This window comes from Syngnathus leptorhynchus, chromosome 3 (assembly GCF_054491065.1).
Source record: "Syngnathus leptorhynchus isolate UIUO chromosome 3, UIUO_Slep, whole genome shotgun sequence".
In the NCBI taxonomy this organism is placed as follows: Eukaryota; Metazoa; Chordata; class Actinopteri; order Syngnathiformes; family Syngnathidae; genus Syngnathus; species Syngnathus leptorhynchus.
In genome coordinates this window covers 12,200,358-12,218,326 of record NC_141197.1, presented here as the reverse complement: position 1 = coordinate 12,218,326, position 17,969 = coordinate 12,200,358, and the positions used below count along the sequence as shown (strand labels likewise).

General features: G+C 43.0%; 2 protein-coding genes across 8 annotated transcripts; one reads left to right on the top strand and one right to left on the bottom strand.

Moving 5' to 3' along the window:
* The first annotated feature begins 187 nt into the window (after positions 1–187).
* pigb (phosphatidylinositol glycan anchor biosynthesis, class B) lies at positions 188–8,017 on the top strand. Of its 3 annotated transcripts, XM_085906723.1 has the most exons (16): positions 188–478; positions 729–892; positions 1,078–1,201; positions 1,354–1,471; positions 1,544–1,648; positions 1,734–1,864; positions 1,951–2,091; positions 2,173–2,224; positions 2,655–2,866; positions 2,946–3,010; positions 3,165–3,369; positions 3,444–3,621; positions 3,689–4,407; positions 6,721–6,937; positions 7,022–7,075; positions 7,467–8,017. In XM_085906723.1, exons 2-13 carry the CDS (start codon positions 781–783, stop codon positions 3,800–3,802), a joined length of 1,557 nt encoding a protein of 518 aa, XP_085762849.1. In that variant the 5' UTR covers positions 188–478; positions 729–780; the 3' UTR covers positions 3,803–4,407; positions 6,721–6,937; positions 7,022–7,075; positions 7,467–8,017. The 3 variants fall into 3 exon arrangements, with proteins under 3 accessions (XP_085762849.1, XP_085762848.1, XP_085762847.1); XM_085906722.1 differs by lacking the exons at positions 188–478; positions 729–892; positions 1,078–1,201; ... (7 more) ...; positions 3,165–3,369; positions 3,444–3,621 and having other exon boundaries at positions 3,798–6,598; XM_085906721.1 differs by lacking the exons at positions 188–478; positions 729–892; positions 1,078–1,201; ... (7 more) ...; positions 3,165–3,369; positions 3,444–3,621 and having other exon boundaries at positions 3,798–6,937.
* Positions 8,018–9,560: 1,543 nt separating this feature from the next.
* On the bottom strand, positions 9,561–16,734 carry ccpg1 (cell cycle progression 1). 5 transcript variants are annotated; one of them, XM_085908099.1, is made up of 10 exons: positions 16,628–16,734; positions 16,070–16,150; positions 15,701–15,800; positions 15,272–15,348; positions 15,012–15,204; positions 13,655–13,993; positions 13,289–13,377; positions 13,117–13,221; positions 11,504–12,636; positions 9,561–10,611 (listed from the first exon to the last, which is right to left on the bottom strand). In XM_085908099.1, the coding sequence occupies exons 2-10, from the start codon at positions 16,127–16,129 to the stop codon at positions 10,428–10,430; spliced, it is 2,280 nt and encodes a 759-aa protein (XP_085764225.1). In that variant the 5' UTR covers positions 16,130–16,150; positions 16,628–16,734; the 3' UTR covers positions 9,561–10,427. The 5 variants fall into 5 exon arrangements, with proteins under 5 accessions (XP_085764225.1, XP_085764227.1, XP_085764224.1 ...); XM_085908101.1 differs by having other exon boundaries at positions 15,634–15,800; positions 16,492–16,703; XM_085908098.1 differs by having other exon boundaries at positions 16,492–16,703.
* Positions 16,735–17,969: the final 1,235 nt, after the last annotated feature.

Here is a 17,969-nt window from a genome sequence, read left to right as displayed (position 1 = left end):
AATTAGATAAGAAATTATATCAATTTTAATGCATTTTTTCAACTGTATTTTGTATTTATTTTATTTTCACCATTATGAATTATTTATTTTGGCAATTCTGTTTTTTTGTTGAATTTTTTAGAAAAAGGATTTCCCAAGTGCATGCTTCCACGTGTACTTGCAACATTATAGCTGTGGAGGGCAGTAATACGCCGAGTTGTGTCTACACTGCCCAAAAATCTGAAAGAAGTGCGGGTGCCCACTCACTTCCTGCATGTAGAGTACGCGCGCTGATCAAATGTATGCGTAACTTTGTTAAAATAAATGACAGTGTGCCTCAGTGCAACTCTTTTAAAATAATTATATTGTGCAAACTAACGTGATCAAACACTTCTGGATGGATGCATTGGCTAGAAGTCGTTCCCAGAGTCTGACATGCTAGCTCCGGTGGTAGTCGACTTCCACTCCAGGCTTAGCATCGTACAAAAGTTAAAATCGGGTAAGTAAAGCAATAAAAAAAAAATAATGAAAAAGTCTTATGCCAACAAAAAGCACGATAACAAGTCCAACTATTCCCAAGACGTTGGGTCAACTGAAATGAGATGGGAAATGTTTAGTTTAAGATTTCAAGCTTCTCTACTAAATTTTGAGATGGTTTTAAAGTTGCCATTGTCTTTCTTAACATTTTCGAGTCTTCAAAATCACATCTTTTGTACATCTTCTTAACTTCCACTTTTATCTCTCCCCAGACAGGTAAACATATGTCTACAGCAGTCACACCTAAGGACACGACGACAACATATGGAGACTTTCAGACAGCGTTTGAAGTTCAGGACAAACGAGGAGGATGTCAAACTGAGGAAAAGAAAGTCCTTATTGTACTCAAAGGAGATTGATGCTCATGATAGGACAGGTGGGCTACCTTGTTGGAGTCTGTTCATTGCATAATGTGCCGTATTTCACTTTTGCAACGTTGTAATGTTTGAATGAAGTCATTCCTTACATTAGCTGTAAATTGATGATAACATGCTAATGCCAGCATTTTGTAAAGCTGTTATTCCCTACTCTGGTAATTGTAGTTTTTCCCTCTCCATACAGAAGTGCTGAGGGTTGCTGTGTTTTGTGTCCTTTTTCGTGTCTTGAACTGTTTCCTGGTTCAGACCAGCTTTGTCCCGGATGAGTACTGGCAGGGTGTTGAGGTCGCCCATCACATGGTCTTCAAATATCCTTTCAACTCAAATCATTTTCTTCGCATCCACGCATTTTTCTTTATTTCGTTTTTGTCCTCCTGAGCATCAACACGTGAGATTGAGTACATAACACTGACCTGGTCTCAGGCAATTGGAGTTTGTTAAAAAATCTTAACAATGTGACTTATGGCCATCTGACATGGGAATGGAAGGAAGGCATAAGAGGCTTCACCTATCCACTCTTTTTTGCCGTCATCTATAAAGTCCTACACTGGATACACTGCGACTCCGTTTATCTTCTGGAAAGTGTCGGCTCCAGTTTTTGTCTGCCCAGATATGATTTGTTTTTTTGAATGACTTTGTTTTCCCTGCAGATATGGATGCCCCGACTACTTCATGCACTCGTCACTGCTTTTGTGGACGTTAAATTCTTTTTCTTCATGAAAACGCTGGAAGATTGCAAAACGGCAAAATGGACGGTAAAGACAGGAGGCGTCTTTTTTCAGGTTGAATGTCACTTCTGTTGGATCTTGACTGTGTTCCCTCCCTCCCGTGCGTGTGCAGTTCTTCTGCCATCTGTGCTCGTGGTTCACGTGGTTCTGCTGCACCAGAACGCTAAGCAACAGTGCGGAGACCAACATCACTTACCTGGCTCTGTGCTACTTCCCTCTACCAGGATCCAAAACACACAGCAGGTCTACTTGACGTAAACGTCCGTCTTTATCGATGTGCCTTCGCTTCCTGGCTGACACCTTGTTTTGTGTTTTTTGTCCCCTTCAAGTAAAACATATTTGAGCCTTGTTGCCTTGGCGGTCATTGTTCGAACGACGGCCCTGATTGTCTGGCTTCCGTTAGTGGCTTATCATTTCTGGCAGGACAAAAACAAACTGAAGCTGGTGGTTCATGACTACATTCCCATCGGGTTAGTTGTATTTGGATTTCACAGCTGCATGTTTCAGGTTCATGTTTGTTTGTTTCATAGTAACACTGTTTTGTGTTTTAGGGTCACAGCCGTTGTGATTTCAACCATAATCGACTGCATCTTCTATGAAAAGGTGAAACGTACATTGTCATGAAATTGTTAAATTCATATTAACTAGAAAGGCACGGTTGTGGATTAGCGTGACAGCTTGTCTCACAGTGGAGACATCTTGGTCTGGCCATCAGTCCAGGGTGTAACTTGCTTGCCACAATAGAGCCTCGTTTAGAGGAGGTTGGGGCTTTGGCGCCACCCTTTGGCGTCTCTTGGCAGTAACAGTACAGCGTAAACATTTTTAGGGGAGCTCAATTATTGCAGATGATTGTTCTTCACGGAAGGGCTCATATCCTATCTACTGGGGAATAGTGGGGGTTCACTCAACATTTTGTGCCAATTTTCCTGATCGTGTTGCCTTTTTAAAAATGTGCCTTGTCTCAAGTACAGATGGCTAGTGTGTTAATGAAAGGATGTTTTTGGATCATCGGTTGTTTTCTCTTCTTTTGTAGTGGGTCTTTGTGCAGTTCAACTTCCTGAAGTTGAACGTCTTCCACAGTGTGGCCGACTTTTACGGCACCCACCCTTGGCACTGGTACCTCACTCAGGGCTTCCCGGTCATAATTGGCCCCCATCTACCATTCTTTTTGTACGGATGCTTCCTGGCTTTCCGAAAGTACAAAATCCTCCTGGTGGCCATTGCATGGACCATCGGGGCATATAGGTAAAGCGTCGTAGTTCTCTCACTTGTTCTCCACTAATGTGAATCCTAGTCACCTTGGACCTATTTTAAATGTTTTTAGCCTACTTCCTCACAAGGAGTTTAGATTCATCTACCCTGTGCTTCCCTTCTGTTTTATCTTCTGTGGTAAGTCATTATTTCCACATTTTTACATAAGTATTGATTCCATTCCTGTCTTAAATCTTCTGCTCCAGGAAATGTGTCTTTTCATTTAAGATGTGCCACTAAAACAATTTCTTCAGACGTTTTATCAAATACATTCATGTGCTTTTGCTAACAGGTGTAGCGATGGCTCATCTGAGAGCTTGGCGACGAGCAGCCGCCGGTGGTTTGTTGGCCTCCAACCTGCTCATAGCTCTCTACACGGGTCTGATTCACCAGCGCGGCGCTCTGGACGTCATGAGCCATGTCCGTGCACTTTGCCGCAATGTATCCGAGGCAGACGTCCGTTTCCTCATGCCTTGCCACTCGACGCCTTACTACAGGTGCCAAGTGCGCCATCTGGCTTGGGGGCCTGGTCACAAGTAGACAATGTTGAAAGTTTTCTGTCACCTTACAGCCACGTCCACTGTCCACTGAAGATGGCATTTCTCGAGTGCCCGCCTGATCTCGGCCGAGTTGGCCACATCGACGAAGCGGACAGGTTCTATCATGATCCGCTTCTGTGGCTCCGGACTTCCTTTCCAGACGCGCAGTCGCGGCCTACTCACTTGGTTCTCTTTGACGTCTTGGAGAAGGTAAATGTGGCATTCCATTTGTCCAAAGCTAAAGCGGACAAATGACCGAATGTATTTTATGTTGTAGGAGATCTCTGTGTTTCTGCGGGACAATAACTACATGAAAACGGCTGATGTATTTCACACTCATGTTCCTGAAGGAAAAGTTGGAAGAAGAATCTATATTTATGAAAGACACTGACAACCATGGGAACATCTCGGTGGCTATGTCTGATATTCTCTCCATCTTAAAAAAAAATGGCTGGAGGTAACGTCGTTCTGTTCATTTTCCATTTAACTTTGGTATTTTTAATGATTCAAAAAAACAATACAATTGAGCTGGGAGAAATACACACAGATCATTTACTGATTGTCATGTTAGTTTATTTGAATGATTATTTAATAATTTAATTTGGTATTGTTGAGTGCTTAAAAAAAACTGAATTAGGCTATGAGAAATACACTCTGAGCATGCGCTGATTGTCATGTTTATTTGAATGGTTAATAATGTATGGCTATTGTGATTCACACTCCTAACCAGTAGGTGGCGGTAATGTTCCTGTTTGCCAAACGCCGAATGTGGCAAGAAGAAGAAATACTGTTGCAGCTGACAATTTCGGTTGTGCTTATGGCCGATTTTGGCGTTGTTACGGCCAACAGTAACTTATCTGGTTATTAAACGTCTCCTGTCGTATCTTTGGAGGCTGGGCACCTAGTTGACGCTACGTTGGTTTCGACCGCAAAACACCGGACGGTTGTGGCAGCCCTGCGGAAAAGTGCGGCTCCTGTCCGAGAGTGAACGAGGAGGTGACGGACCATTTTTAACGTGGTGCATTGGAACGAAAGGTGGTTTCCGGTCGTGTTTCAAAGCATGGTTGACGCCAAAAAACGTACAGCCGGGATGAAGCTGTAACGCTGGAGCGATTGTTAACACAGATGGCAGCGCCCGATTTTACCAGCAACATGTCAAGACTGTGTTAACTTGATTTACAGCCAAATCTGAGCAAAATCTGTGCAACGAACATCCACCCAGTCAATTCGAGTGTGCAAGCGGGCTTTGCAACCCACAGTTGGCAAATATTAGTGACATCCCCAGATCTAAACCTTATTGCTTGTGCACACGTGGAAATCTTGTTGGGAAAGATAGAATTGTGTGCAGTTACATTGCCAATTGTTTTCTAAACATGGATCCAGGAAATAAAGTGATTCCTGTCAAGAAGAAGAAAAAGATGATGTCCATTCAACTCAAGCACGAAATCATCGAAAAATATGAGCGAGGTGTGCGTGTCGTCGACTTGGCGAGATTGTATGACCGTAATACTTCTACTATATGCTCTATACTTAAACAGAAGGAGTCGATAAAGGCTATAACGCCAGCTATGGGCGTTAAAATAATTTCCAGGCTGCGGACGTCTGTCCATGAAAAGATGGAGAGGCTACTCTTGGTGTGGTTGACGGAGAAACAGCTCACTAGATGTCCTTTGACGGAGGGTGCCATCTGTGAAAAGGCACGGGCCATTTACACCGACTTGCTGCAGCAGACCCCAGGCTCCTCAACGGACGGGGCACCGGAAGACTCTTTTAAAGCCAGCCGTGGCTGGTACGACAATTTTAGGAGGAGGATCAGCTTTCCATCCGATGTCGGGCATGTTGATGCGGCCAGCAAAAATGTGAACAAGGATTACTGCAAAACCTTCACCGACGTGATAGCAGCCGAAGGATACGTCCCTCAGCAGGTCTTTAATTGTGATGAAACGGGGCTCTTCTGGAAAAGGATGCCAAGGAGGACTTTCATAACCATCGAGGAGATGAAGATGCCCGGCCACAAACCCATGAAGGATAGGTTAACCCTCACACTGTGCGCCAACGCCAGCGGCGACTGCAAGATCAAGCCGCTGCTCGTATACCATTCGGAAAATCCCAGAGCCTTCAAGTCCCACAAGATCATCAAAGAAAAACTGCAGGTTATGTGGCGGGCAAACCCAAGGGCGTGGGTCACTAGGCAATTCTTTGTAGAGTGGGTCAACCTTGTGTTTGGTCCTGCCGTGAAGAAGTATCTCCAGGAAAAAAACCTCCCCGTGCAAGCCCTTCTGGTTCTGGACAACGGTCCCGCTCACCCGCACAACCTCCAAGATGACATTCTTGAAGATTTTAAGTTTATCAAGGTTTTCTACCTTCCACCTGACGCCACCGCTATGCTGCAGCCCATGGACCAGCAGGTGGTTTGTAATTTTAAGAAGCTTTTCACCAAGCACCTCTTTCGCCGCTGCTTTGAGGTGACGCAGAGCTCAAATCTTACCATTCGAGAGTTCTGGAAGGACCATTATAACATCGTGTCATGCCTCAAAATTATCGATCTGGCTTGGCAAGCTGTTACAAAGAGGACCCTGATTTGTTCGTGGAAGAAGCTGTGGCCCGAGGTTGTGTCGGAAAGAGTGACCTTTGAACCTGACCATGCGGTGGTGGAGGAGATCGTTTCACTCGGTAAGTCCATGGGCCTGGAGGTGGATGAGGGAGACGTGAACGAGCTGGTCAAGGAGCACTCCCAGGAATTGACGTCGGAGGAGTTGAAGGCGCTACAGACGCAGCAGCACGCAAAGGTTTTGCAGGAAATCGGCACCGCCGCTCAGCCGGAGGATGATGAAGTCATCTCGACCGGCGAGATTATGGAAATGCTGGGAATTTGGGAGAGACTTTCAAATTTTATTGAACGGAAACACCCGGAGAAAGTTGCCACCGGATGCGCGTCGTCGTTGTTTAACGACACCTGCCTGGCTCATTTCCGAAACATTCTGAAAGAGCGGAAAAAACAACTTTTGAAGCGACCCGCCGGTGAAAGTGAGGAAAGCCTGATGAAAAAGCCCAAAACCGAAGATGAGTAAAGTGGACAAAAAAAATGGAGCAGTTAGTTCCATACAGACTTACACATGAATATAAACCAATTTATTTCGCTTGTTTGCTTTTGTACCATACAGTGTTGGATTTCTGTATTACAAAGGTAATGAAAAAAATTGGGATGCTTTTGGGTTGCTGGAACATTCTTTCATTTCAATGGGGTGTTTTTGATTGAATTTACAAGGTTATGAATGAAATGTACCACTCTCACTGCTGCTTACAAAGGAAGCATCATCATGTGTGTGACTGACTAACAACCGACAACGAGCCAACGTCATGTTCTGGCTTCGGAAACTTCATGCAGTTCAATTCCTTGAGAAATGAATCGATGGCTGGGGTATACGGCACACTGGTACGTCGTCTCTCGTGGCTTTGCTGTCGTGTTGGGCCCTCATCTCGTGCAGATGAATTCCACTGGTAGCCATTGCCTGGACGTGTTCAGGTGAGTTATCAGAATTTAGTCTGACAGCTTACATCTACTTTTAGTACTCCTTTTAACGTCACACTATGTTTGAATTCCTTCCAGATTCCATCCTCCCAAGGAGGTCAGATTCATCTACCCTTCTATCGATTTTCTGTGGTAAGCCCTGTTTACAACTCTACATACAACATTATAAGGCTGGCCGATTATTGCTCACTATTTTAATGGATATCACAATTCACAAACACCAAATATTTATAAACTATTTATTCAACCACCAAAACTCACTCTAAATACTTTAAATATAACTTAATATAATAAAATTATAACAACCAGAAAATGACTCAGTAGCCAGCATAATAGCAATAAAAAACAATTAATAAACTTAAATACCTAAATAGCATTAAATAACATTAAGAGTAGAAGAAGGTCAGGCTTGAACTTTATACATTTTACACACATATTTTTCTACGAATGAATACCTGTGACTGTTGTTAAAATACTTTTCTGTCTGTTAGTACAGTGTTTGTGTGTGAATTTGGTTCAACAGGACTATTGATGACGACAAACAGCCACTTGCGGTTTGTTGACAACCAACTTGTTGAAAAGTCTCTACACATGCCTGATTCACCAATGTGGAGCTTTGGACATCATGAGCCACGTCCATGCACTTTGTAACATCTCAGAGCCCGAGCTTTTGCACAAGTTCAGTCACTCCACGCCTTATGACAATCGGGCAGCTGTGGTTAAGATGATCACCTTGCTAGCAAGGCTATCCTTTGTACATATAGTCGCTGAAGCGAGAAAATGATACTTCTAAACGATTGTGTGTGTGTGTTGACCTCATACAGCAGGGAAGCAGGTGTAGAAACACTTACTTCTCATCATTGGAGTCTGCAGATGAAGTGACTTTTTAAATGTTTTCTTCCCTTGAATCTTTGATGCCTTGAAAGTAATTTGTGATTTGGATGAAAGGGGCAGGGCAAGGATTTTGCAATAAATAACCTGTTGACTAACCAGCGTCTAATGTCTGCTGTGGTTATGTTGTATTCTGCTGATGAGGAGGTTGTTTGTGTGACTTAATAAATCAAATTCAATAAAAGTGTCTTAAAGAAAATCAATCGTCTTCTGCATTGGTGATGTGCATTCCAGTTCTTTTAAGTGAACTGAAGCTTTAGAATCAGTTCACTCATAAGATTCGTTCCAACGAATCGTTCAACAAATCGCCCCCCCCCCCCCACACACATATAAATCAAATAATCCAAAATCATGGTCAAAGTGACGTCACTCGGACACTCTATTAGGTACACCGCCATTTTCAGGTGTACCTAATCACAGGCCACTTCATTAGGGAAAAATCATGGTCAAAGCTTAAATGAAAGTGAAAAGTGCCACACCCAAACAACCCCCCACTTTCTGATTGGCTGTTTGATATGTGACGTCACTCGGACACTCCATTAGGTACACCGCCATTTTCAGGTGTACCTAATAACAGGCCACTTCATTAGGGAAAAATAATGGCCAAAGCTTAACGGAAAGTGAAAAGTGCCACACCCAAACAACCCCCCACTTTCTGATTGGCTGGTTGATCTGTGACGTCACACGGACACAGGTGTACCTAATCACTTCATTAGGGAAAAAGTTTAAGTGAAAGTGAAAAGTGCCACACCCGCCCTCACCCCCACTTTCTGATTGGCTGGTTGATCTGTGACGTCACTCGGACACTCCATTAGGTACACCGCCATTTTCAGGTGTTGCTAATAACGGGCCACTTTATTAGGGAAAAATCATGGCCAAAGCTTAACGGAAAGTGAAAAGTGCCACACCCAAACAACCCCCCACTTTCTGATTGGCTGGTTGATCTGTGACGTCACACGGACACAGGTGTACCTAATCACTTCATTAGGGAAAAAGTTTAAGTGAAAGGTGCCACACCCGCCCTCACCCCCACTTTCTGATTGGCTGGTTGATCTGTGACGTCACTCGGACACTCCATTAGGTACACCGCCATTTTCAGGTGTTGCTAATAACGGGCCACTTTATTAGGGAAAAATCATGGCCAAAGCTTAACGGAAAGTGAAAAGTGCCACACCCAAACAACCCCCCACTTTCTGATTGGCTGGTTGATCTGTGACGTCACACGGACACAGGTGTACCTAATCACTTCATTAGGGAAAAAGTTTAAGTGAAAGGTGCCACACCCGCCCTCACCCCCACTTTCTGATTGGCTGGTTGATCTGTGACGTCACTCGGACACTCCATTAGGTACACCGCCATTTTCAGGTGTTGCTAATAACGGGCCACTTTATTAGGGAAAAATCATGGTCAAAGCTTCACGGAAAGTGAAAAGTGCCACACCCGCCCTCACCCCCACTTTCTGATTGGCCGGTTCATCTGTGACGTCACTCGGACACGCTATTAGGTACACCGCCATTTTCAGGTGCAGGTGCAATTCTGACCCTGAACTTTGTATCCACAAGCGCAGTCACTTGCGACTCTCTTGGTTCTCTCTGACCTGGAAAAGCGCAGCCAACTCTGTTGCTTAAATGCTGATGCATTTTTATGTTATGTTTTATGTTTTTATGTTGATGCATTTCTGCGTGACAACTATTACACGTAAACAAGATAGTTTTCATACACTGACGGAGATGATGAAGGAAGAATCTTTATTTATGTAAGGCACTGACAACCGAAGGACCGCGTCTGATTTTACGCACTGTATGATGAAACCTTTTTTCAGAAATAATTTATATACATAAAACTTGTGTGAAGTTGTCTTGTCGTTTTTGCCTTGTAGATACACATCAAAGAAAACAAAAGGAATGTTGGAACAGTATCAAACTGAAAGCAATTGCATCATCACAAACATGTCCTTGGGGCTCCAAATCAAATCCATATTCCAGTTTTATTCCCGACAATAGCTTGAGTTGAGCTGCCAATTTGCTATTTTTAATTAGGATAACATAACCTCACACTTCCAGGAAGAGAGCATAAAAAGTTAAAATACTGACTACAATTGAAGGGATTTCTTCAAGATGTTTGTGCAGCACCCCCAAAAATCTGATCTTGCCACCTTCCTTGAAGGTCAACAAACTTATACTTTCTCCAGGCTTAACAATATTTGGAGTACAGCATTGTAATTCTATATTGGACCAAAAAAAACCAGCATCTGTGCCTCATTTGGGGAGAGCTATTTTCAACCTTTTTTCCCTACACCAAGAAGGCAAGCTGGACTTCTTTAGTAGTTAGTAGAACGGCAAAGCAACTTGTTCTGCTGAAACGCACATTTGTGTTGTGGCCTTTGATTGGTGGATCTTCGGCACAGGTGCTCTTTTCAGAACATAAAAACACCCCAGTCCGAATATAAAGTGCATCTGAAATTGTTCTGATGGAAAACCACCCGGACATTTAGTAGCGTTAAAACATGGTGCAAACTGTCGAGAGCGACGCGTAGTGGTACTAAAGAGGGACTACCTCTACGACCACAACTATCCAACCTATCCACAAGTATTCAGTATTTGCGATCAAACGGCATAGGGCCCAGTTCGATTTTGACGTCAGCCATGTGCCTGCTTCTTTGTTCGCTGTGATGCCGCGCTTTTTGTCTCTGCTGTCGACGACCTCGATTCTTCATCCTCGACTCCTCTTTGGAGTTCGAGTCTGGTCCTTCCAGAGGTCCGCTGGGAGATTCAACACTAAACAGAGGATGCATTTTACATGAAAGAATACAATAATAATAGTTACAGTAAATGTCTAACTAGAAGATAGTTATATAACTAGAAGATAGATAAAAGCAGACTATTAAAGAAATTATTTTGCATTCAGGGTATTTTAGCTAATATATATTTCAGCTTCTAAGAGCCTATTTTTTGGTGTGTGTGTGTGGGGGGGGTCCTAAAAAAGTTGTGGCGTCAACTCACGGCAAAACCATACAGCTGCATGAAAACCAACTTTCTGCAATAACAAATGACTCGCTAATTTTCCCAAACTAAAATATTTGATGAATAATAAATAACAAGAGTAACAACTTAACTCCAGGCTCCAACGAACCCTTAAGATTAATTTCAGTAAAAGCAATTTTTCAACTCCTCAATATTCCTGTGCTTGTCTGATTTAAGTGCTCGCTGAGCCTGTAGATACAATTGTATCTTAAAATGTTGAGCATTATTTAAATCTCCAGGAACTCATTTTTTCAATGGTGACTAGTAGCCACAAGGGGGCGCAATTTCCCCAGCAAACTATACAAAAGAATTGTCGCTCATGCAGTAAACTGGAACATTCAAGAGTTTAAAAAAAAAAAAAACTGTTCCTGAAGATTTGAATAATTCCCAACGTGAATCATATCTGCATGAGCAGAAGCAAACACACAAAACAGGAATGGTGAGAAGTGAAGAAGTATCTATTCATTTAGTATTTTTTTTAGATTAGAACTCTAGATAAGCTTGATAGAATATTGTTTCATTTTTAATCAAAAAGTATGCTACAAATGTTGTTGGGTGAGTTGGAGTAGTTTAGCTTCCATACATTTCAACTAGTAAAGTTCACCGAATGAAACATTTGAGCTCTTGTCGTCGGCGGTCTGTTCACCTCTGTCTGTTGCTCTTGACATACGCCTCTCCAAAGAGGTGTCTGTAAATGAAGTCGTCCATGTCTTCAAAGACATCGTTGTGAAGGCCGTGGTACTCGGGCATGCTGACCAGGTAGTGCTCCACGCTGCTCACAAAGTCTGTGAAGAGCATGCGGTCATGGATGAAGATGCCGTTGTGGAAAAAGCCGTTGATGAAGCTCTCCAGTTCCTTCCAGTGATGGAAGTGGTGGACTTCCCGCTGCAAGTAGCTCCACAACAGCTGGTGGAACTCGTCTGCTCGTATGGGCTCCGTGGCTTTGTTGAAGATGTTCATGGACTCCTGGTAGGCGCAGTCAAAGACTCCTCGGCATCCTTTTGGGCCGGTGCTCTGGCCTCGCTCTTTATGGACTCGGTCTCCTGGTTTGCGGGTGTTGGCGTCTTGTTTGGAATGAGGCTTTTTCTTCTTGTACTTTCTCTCTTCATAGTATTCTGTACCTTCTCTCGTCATCTTGTCGAAGAAGGTGGAGGCCGAATCCTTGAAATTGCGAAAAGTAGATTTGACGGAATCGGAGAACTTGCGCAGGTTTTCCTTCACGGCTTCCTTGGCTTTCTTGATCTGCTCTTTGTGATGGTGGACAAACTCCTTGGTGGAGTTCTTGACCGCATCAAACGTGTCTTCCACAATTCCTGACTTGCGCATTTTTGGTTCCGTATCGCCTTTGGCCCGGTCTTCTTTGGTTTCCAGATACAGCCGTTCCCACATGTCGGAGCGCTGCTGCTCAAAGCCCAGCCTCTTCTCCAGCTCCCTCAGTTGCGATCTGAGATCCTGAGCCTCTGTCTCATATGCAAGCCTCCTTTCCTTGTCTGCCTCATGTGTAAGCTTCCTCTCCTTGTCTAGCTTCTTCCTCAGCTCCTTCTCCCCCTCCAGCTCCTCATTCAGCCTTCGGTTTTCCAATAACAGCGCATCAGCCGCCGCCCCTTTAGCCTCCAGATCTCGAATCCTGGATTGCAGGCTTCTCAATTCCTCCTGCAAGGTAGACAGGGACTTTTCTTTTTGCTCCAAGGAGCTTTTCAACTGCTGGTTCGTGGTGGTCAATGCCAGGCTCTCAGCCTCCCTCTGTCTTGCTAACATCGCCTGGTCCTCTCGTCGGACCTGATTGAATTAGGAAAAAAAGAATGGGAAATAAATAGGACTCCTAACTCAAGTAAGTCATCAGATCAGATAAGAGAAGATATGCTTCAACTAACTTGGCTCTGTTTAAAATGTCTACTGCTCCGTGTGTAAAGAAGCAGTTGTTTGAAGGTTTCTCTAACATCTATGCAAACGTCATTGATGATGTCGCGGTACATTCACCAGACTTCAGTGCTTCTCTGCCTTAGAAGCCAGAAATTGATTTTCCGTCAGTGCATTTTGATTGGCTAAGACATTGTGCATCTGTGATTCAAAATTTGAATGGCTGCAAAACCAGTGGCCGAGACTCGGGCTTTCGTGGAGCGCGACTTACGCTAGGATCCTTCTATGGACTACCGAAAGCCGCTCAAACAACCAACTTCAGTGTTTGCATTGACCATTCAGGGTATATTTAAGTAGAGGAAATTGCGTCAGTTGAGAGGGAAAAGAAATAAAAGTTACCTGAACAAATTCCTGCTGGCCGCTGAACTCCATGTTCTTTTGCATGAGCAATGAAATAAGCTTCTGCTCATCCCAATCTTCCTGGCTCAGACTGTCGCTCTTGACCTTCATGGGATAACAAAATAAAAAATCGTTTTTTTCAATTGACCATAAGGAACACATCAATACTTACATGATAATGAAGAACTTTTCTAAGACTCTCAAGCTCGCTCTCTCGGAATTTGTCTACTGTCTTCTGCTTCTTTTGTATTGGCATGGTGCCTGAAAATAAAACAACATTATGATTGGAGGAGAAAGCTCAGACATCCATCCGCATTAAGGCTGTGGGTGCGCTGGATCTTGTGCCGGATGACGTTTGAACGAGACTCGGGGTACAATTTCACCGACAGGCAAGTAAGTCAGAGCAATTCTACCCAATTAGTGTGCCGTTAGAGTTAGTTGTCCTCTCTGACAGGATAGTGCACATGTTAATAGCGCAACAAAGATAATGCACTAACGCACCACTAGGTCAATGTGTTGCTCACGTGTTAAATAATACCAAGTTCAATGTCTGAATCCGTACAATAGAAGTGTCCGAAGCCAATGCTGAGGGCGATGATGAGGGTGAGCAGAATGCAAGAGTTGAGGGTTCCGCCGCCTTGGCTTTGCGCTCTCAGCGTCTCTGGTCCGAGTGCAATTTGCTGCCCCTGCTGCGTCTCGTCTTCCTCCTCCGACTCCACCGTTGTCTCTTCCTCCTCCTCCTCCTCCTCGCAAGACTCCGTCACAGTGTTTGTTGTGTTCTTCCTCAACCGGCGCCTTCGAATAGCAACGTTTGGTGCCGCTTCATCTTCGCTGCTGCTGGAGTTTGGGGCTGCAGGCTGCGGCGTAGCTGGGAAAACTTCCAGAGATACATGCAGAGGTCAATGGGGGTCATCACGGTCAACAACCAAATGGTCGATAAGTAATTAACACGATCTGCATGCGTCAGGTTATTCATGCCAAAACAGTCCTGATGTAAGTCCTTTAGCATCATGCAAAGGTTTTCATTTCAGTAGCTCAAACAATATTCTTCCCGTACAATTAGCAAAAGCTGCTCACTAAAAGCAAAAAGCCACGTTCTAATTCAACAATACATAAAAATTGGCACAAAAGTAAACCCACAATGTGCAAATGTATTGCCTTCCATTGTTGAGTGTTTGCAAGGTTGCGTCACTATATTTTTTTTAAGTTGACTCTTGATTCGAGTGGAGTCAACTATTAACCAATCGCTTCATGATTGTGTACATGCTAGAAGCATTGTGATGATGCTTTGTGATGCTATTGCTGCAAATAGTGAGGCTTCATTTGAACACCTTTGGGTTCAACTAAACAGGCCCAGATTTCACATGAGTAAGCAACATTCTGAGTAAACAGATGAGATCATTCATTTAGTTGGCTTGAAAGAAAGTGTCTCTCTCTGGCACTTTTCTTTGACGGTGTGCAGCCAGATTTTGCAAACGTAAAATACGATGGCTCCATAAAGTTTGGGAACGTGTGCCAAACACAGACACACTACAAACAAGTAGCAAAACGGTGAGAATCAGCAGCAAAGCATATTTGTGAACACAATTAGTCTGTGCACGTCTCCCGACAGCTCTCTAGTTTGTCAACAAGTTCTCAACCGCCACACTTGAATGAGGCCACCTGTGAAAGTGCGGCCTCTTGCGAGCCCATTTTGTAGATGGTAGCCCAATTTCACAAGGCTTTGCACAAATTTCCAGTCACTCAACCTCAGACCTGCTTTGGCAATGTAAAATGAACAAATAACGAGAAAGATATTATGGGATGATTTAAGGGGGGGAAGACATTTTTCTCCAATATAAGAAACAGTTAAACTGGAAATAAAAAAAACAAGCACAGAATCTTAGAGGTCCTACCAGGGTCTCCAGCGATGAACGCATACTGGCTGCTGCACGATGTGCCCATAAAGGAGCCCTCGTCGGTAGTCGGCGTGTGTTCGGCGCAGTCACGCTCGTCTTCCTTCAGCTCCTGCAGTGTCACGAAGTCAGAGTGGTCGCTGAAGGACAACACAGCGACTTGCTCTTCCATCGTGGGGTCATCAGGATCAGCCTGAGGGTGGCGAGGTTTCATTTATAAAAGAAGCAGTGACTGTGTGGTTCCTGCGTGACGTTCTTACCTCTGAAGTCCATGCTGCCCTGTCCATGGTTTGTTCTCCCAGTGTGTCATCCAGTGAGCTGTCATCACAACATGCAGCTAAAAATATCAGAAGCATTGGTTGGTATGAATGTCTTATTAATCATGTCTTTTCCACTAGCAGGGCCACTTCTGGCCTACTAAAGTGGCCGTTAAGATGGTTATCAAGTATGTCCATCCAATAAATGCTAGAGGCTTCCCACAAAGACGTTTGATACTATATCTGCTTGAAACTGCAGTCGAAAGTCACTAACGTTTGCGCAAAGAAGCCTTAAGCAAAGGTCATATTCAGATGTAACAAATGTCACTAGTCATGCTTGAGAGTACATAAATAGGTAAATATACTTTGTAAATTCATCATTTGTAACAGTGTTGCTCTTAACAGAAAGATCCCTTCAAGCAGACGTTGAACCTTGAGAGTCCTGCAGCTCTGGTTGCACAACAGCTGGACGCTCTTCGGCTCCATGCTGCACCACCTTGCCGTCTACCACCAAAGTCTCGATATCGGAACCCTGTAAGCACAGCCCAAAAAAAAAAGACTAAGACATTACAGGATTACAAGGAAAAGGCTATTGTGGATTTTAGGGTTATCCAGAATTTTCAATCAAAGGTTTGTTGAATACTATGAGAATGCAGTGATGATACCATCTTTGATCATGCTATCTTACGTCAACTGGTGAAAGAAGATGTTTCGCATATGTAGGAATGGAGAAAAATATTTTGTTTATGTTTGACTTATTGTTAACTTACAGTTGCATATAAATAAAATTCAATGTTTTACCTCCATGCTAATGATGCTCCAGCCACAGGACGACTCGGTATCACTGGAAGTGTTTGACATGATGCTAGCTTGCCAGCAACACTGAAAAAGAAAAAAAAAAGATGTCACTAAAAATTTGGCATTTTTATTTACAAAACAAGAGGTGCATAGGGCAACGTTTTGTAGGAGCCTTGTTGCGTCATAAAAAAAAAAAACACCACGACGTGTCATATGGTGAGACCCTCACTCAGGGCTCAATTTCATCAGCTGTGATCAAGAATTTGGGGGATTATCTTTTTGTAAAGCATGACATTAACGTTTTCGTCACACGACACTCAATGGCAAAAACCATCACGCATTTTGATTAGCAGGACTAGCCAAGTCGTACAATATTTCGAAAATAAGACAATGACGTTTGCTTTGTTTTGCTCGTGACGTCTTACCTGGATGAACTGGTTCTACATGCGTTAGAAACGACAAACTATGTGTACAGTCACCACTTTGTGTCGACAATGGCAATTCACCTATCCCAAAAAAACTATAAAAATCAATATTGAATAAAAAAATGTCAAAGAAAACCTGTGTTTTGCTGTCCAACGACGATGCAGCGGTTTGCAGACAGGCCGATAATTATTGCACTATACACGGGCCCGGGCTACAGTCATAACAAAGCTTGTAGTGGTTGGGAAATGTAGTTCTAATTTACAAGCGGATGACAATGAGAAAGCCACTTCTCGATTTAATAAAACATCGTTTCCCGTCAGGCACCGCGGTAGCCAAACTGGTTGTGCTAGGGCGGGTCCAGCCGGACGTCGCGCTTTAAAAATATAAACAAGGAAACGTGACAAAACAGAAAGCTTACCGCATTCGTTTCCACTGATTGTGGAAAGATTTTTTTTTTTTTACACATTTAACAAGTCATTTGCTGATTTAAAATAGAAAAATGTCAACAACAACAACAACAACAACAACAACAAAAACACGTGGTTAAATAATTTTATTTTAGTCGTTCCTCGAGGGACAGATTCACTAATAAAGAAGTTCTAAAATATAAATGTAGTTTTTTCATGAGCCGAACTCACATAATTATTCATTTAAAAGACAGGGTTGTTGAATGTTTGTACTTTTATTGAGAATCAGACTTTTCACAAGTAAACACAGTCAATGATCTCCTAAAAGAAATGTCAAAAACAAATGCAAATAATTGTGACGATAAAGACAAACAAGCATTTAAAAAAGCATCAGAATTACAAGAAATACATTCAATTATCCCGACTTTCTCTTCTGAGGAGCAGTTCGGGGTCCCCCTGAGGTTCTATATATAGAAAAAATAAAGACCCATGGCTCTTGACATTTGAACTAATAATCATCACAACATTACTGCCCAAAAGGAGAAATCAAGAAAGTTAATTCCGTCTCTTGCAATTCACATGATCGGATAGAAACACATCAGAAGATAGCAGGACAATATACATGGTTGCGTTCTACTGTGTGAATAAGTTGCATTTGTCCAGATTCTCACAATCATTGATACCAAAAACAACTACAGTAGCACCTTTTACGGGACTCCTCATCACAAAACAGAGTACCATCATTGCATTATTTAGGCGCAACGTGCTGTTATATATATATTTTTAGGGGGGTGTCAAAAATATGAAAAGACTGGACAAAGACAACAAATCACACATAGAAACGATGCATATGAACTGATTCATTCTTGCCAATATGCAACAGTGACCTTTTAGAAAAAAAAAGCATCTTTGGTTTATGTTTGCTCCTGAAAACAAAATGTAACTGATTGTATCATCCAAAAAACGACCACTGATTAAATCCTCTGATTAAAAGCAGCAATGTAAAAACATCCGTGCACCTGCTGATATTTCTGCAATCTTTCATAAAAAAAAAAAAACACATCAACATA

Bases quoted from the DNA above. Each gene is read 5' to 3' on its own strand.
- pigb (XM_085906722.1), top strand. From the start codon at position 4,785: ATGGATCCAGGAAATAAAGTGATTCCTGTCAAGAAGAAGAAAAAGATG.
- ccpg1 (XM_085908099.1), bottom strand. From the start codon at position 16,129: ATGTCAAACACTTCCAGTGATACCGAGTCGTCCTGTGGCTGGAGCATC. The intron at 15,205-15,271 runs GTAAGAACGTCA...CGCCACCCTCAG, and splicing joins GGGCAGCATGGACTTCAGAG to GCTGATCCTGATGACCCCAC. The intron at 13,994-15,011 runs GTAGGACCTCTA...TATCTCTGGAAG, and splicing joins GTTCATCGCTGGAGACCCTG to TTTTCCCAGCTACGCCGCAG.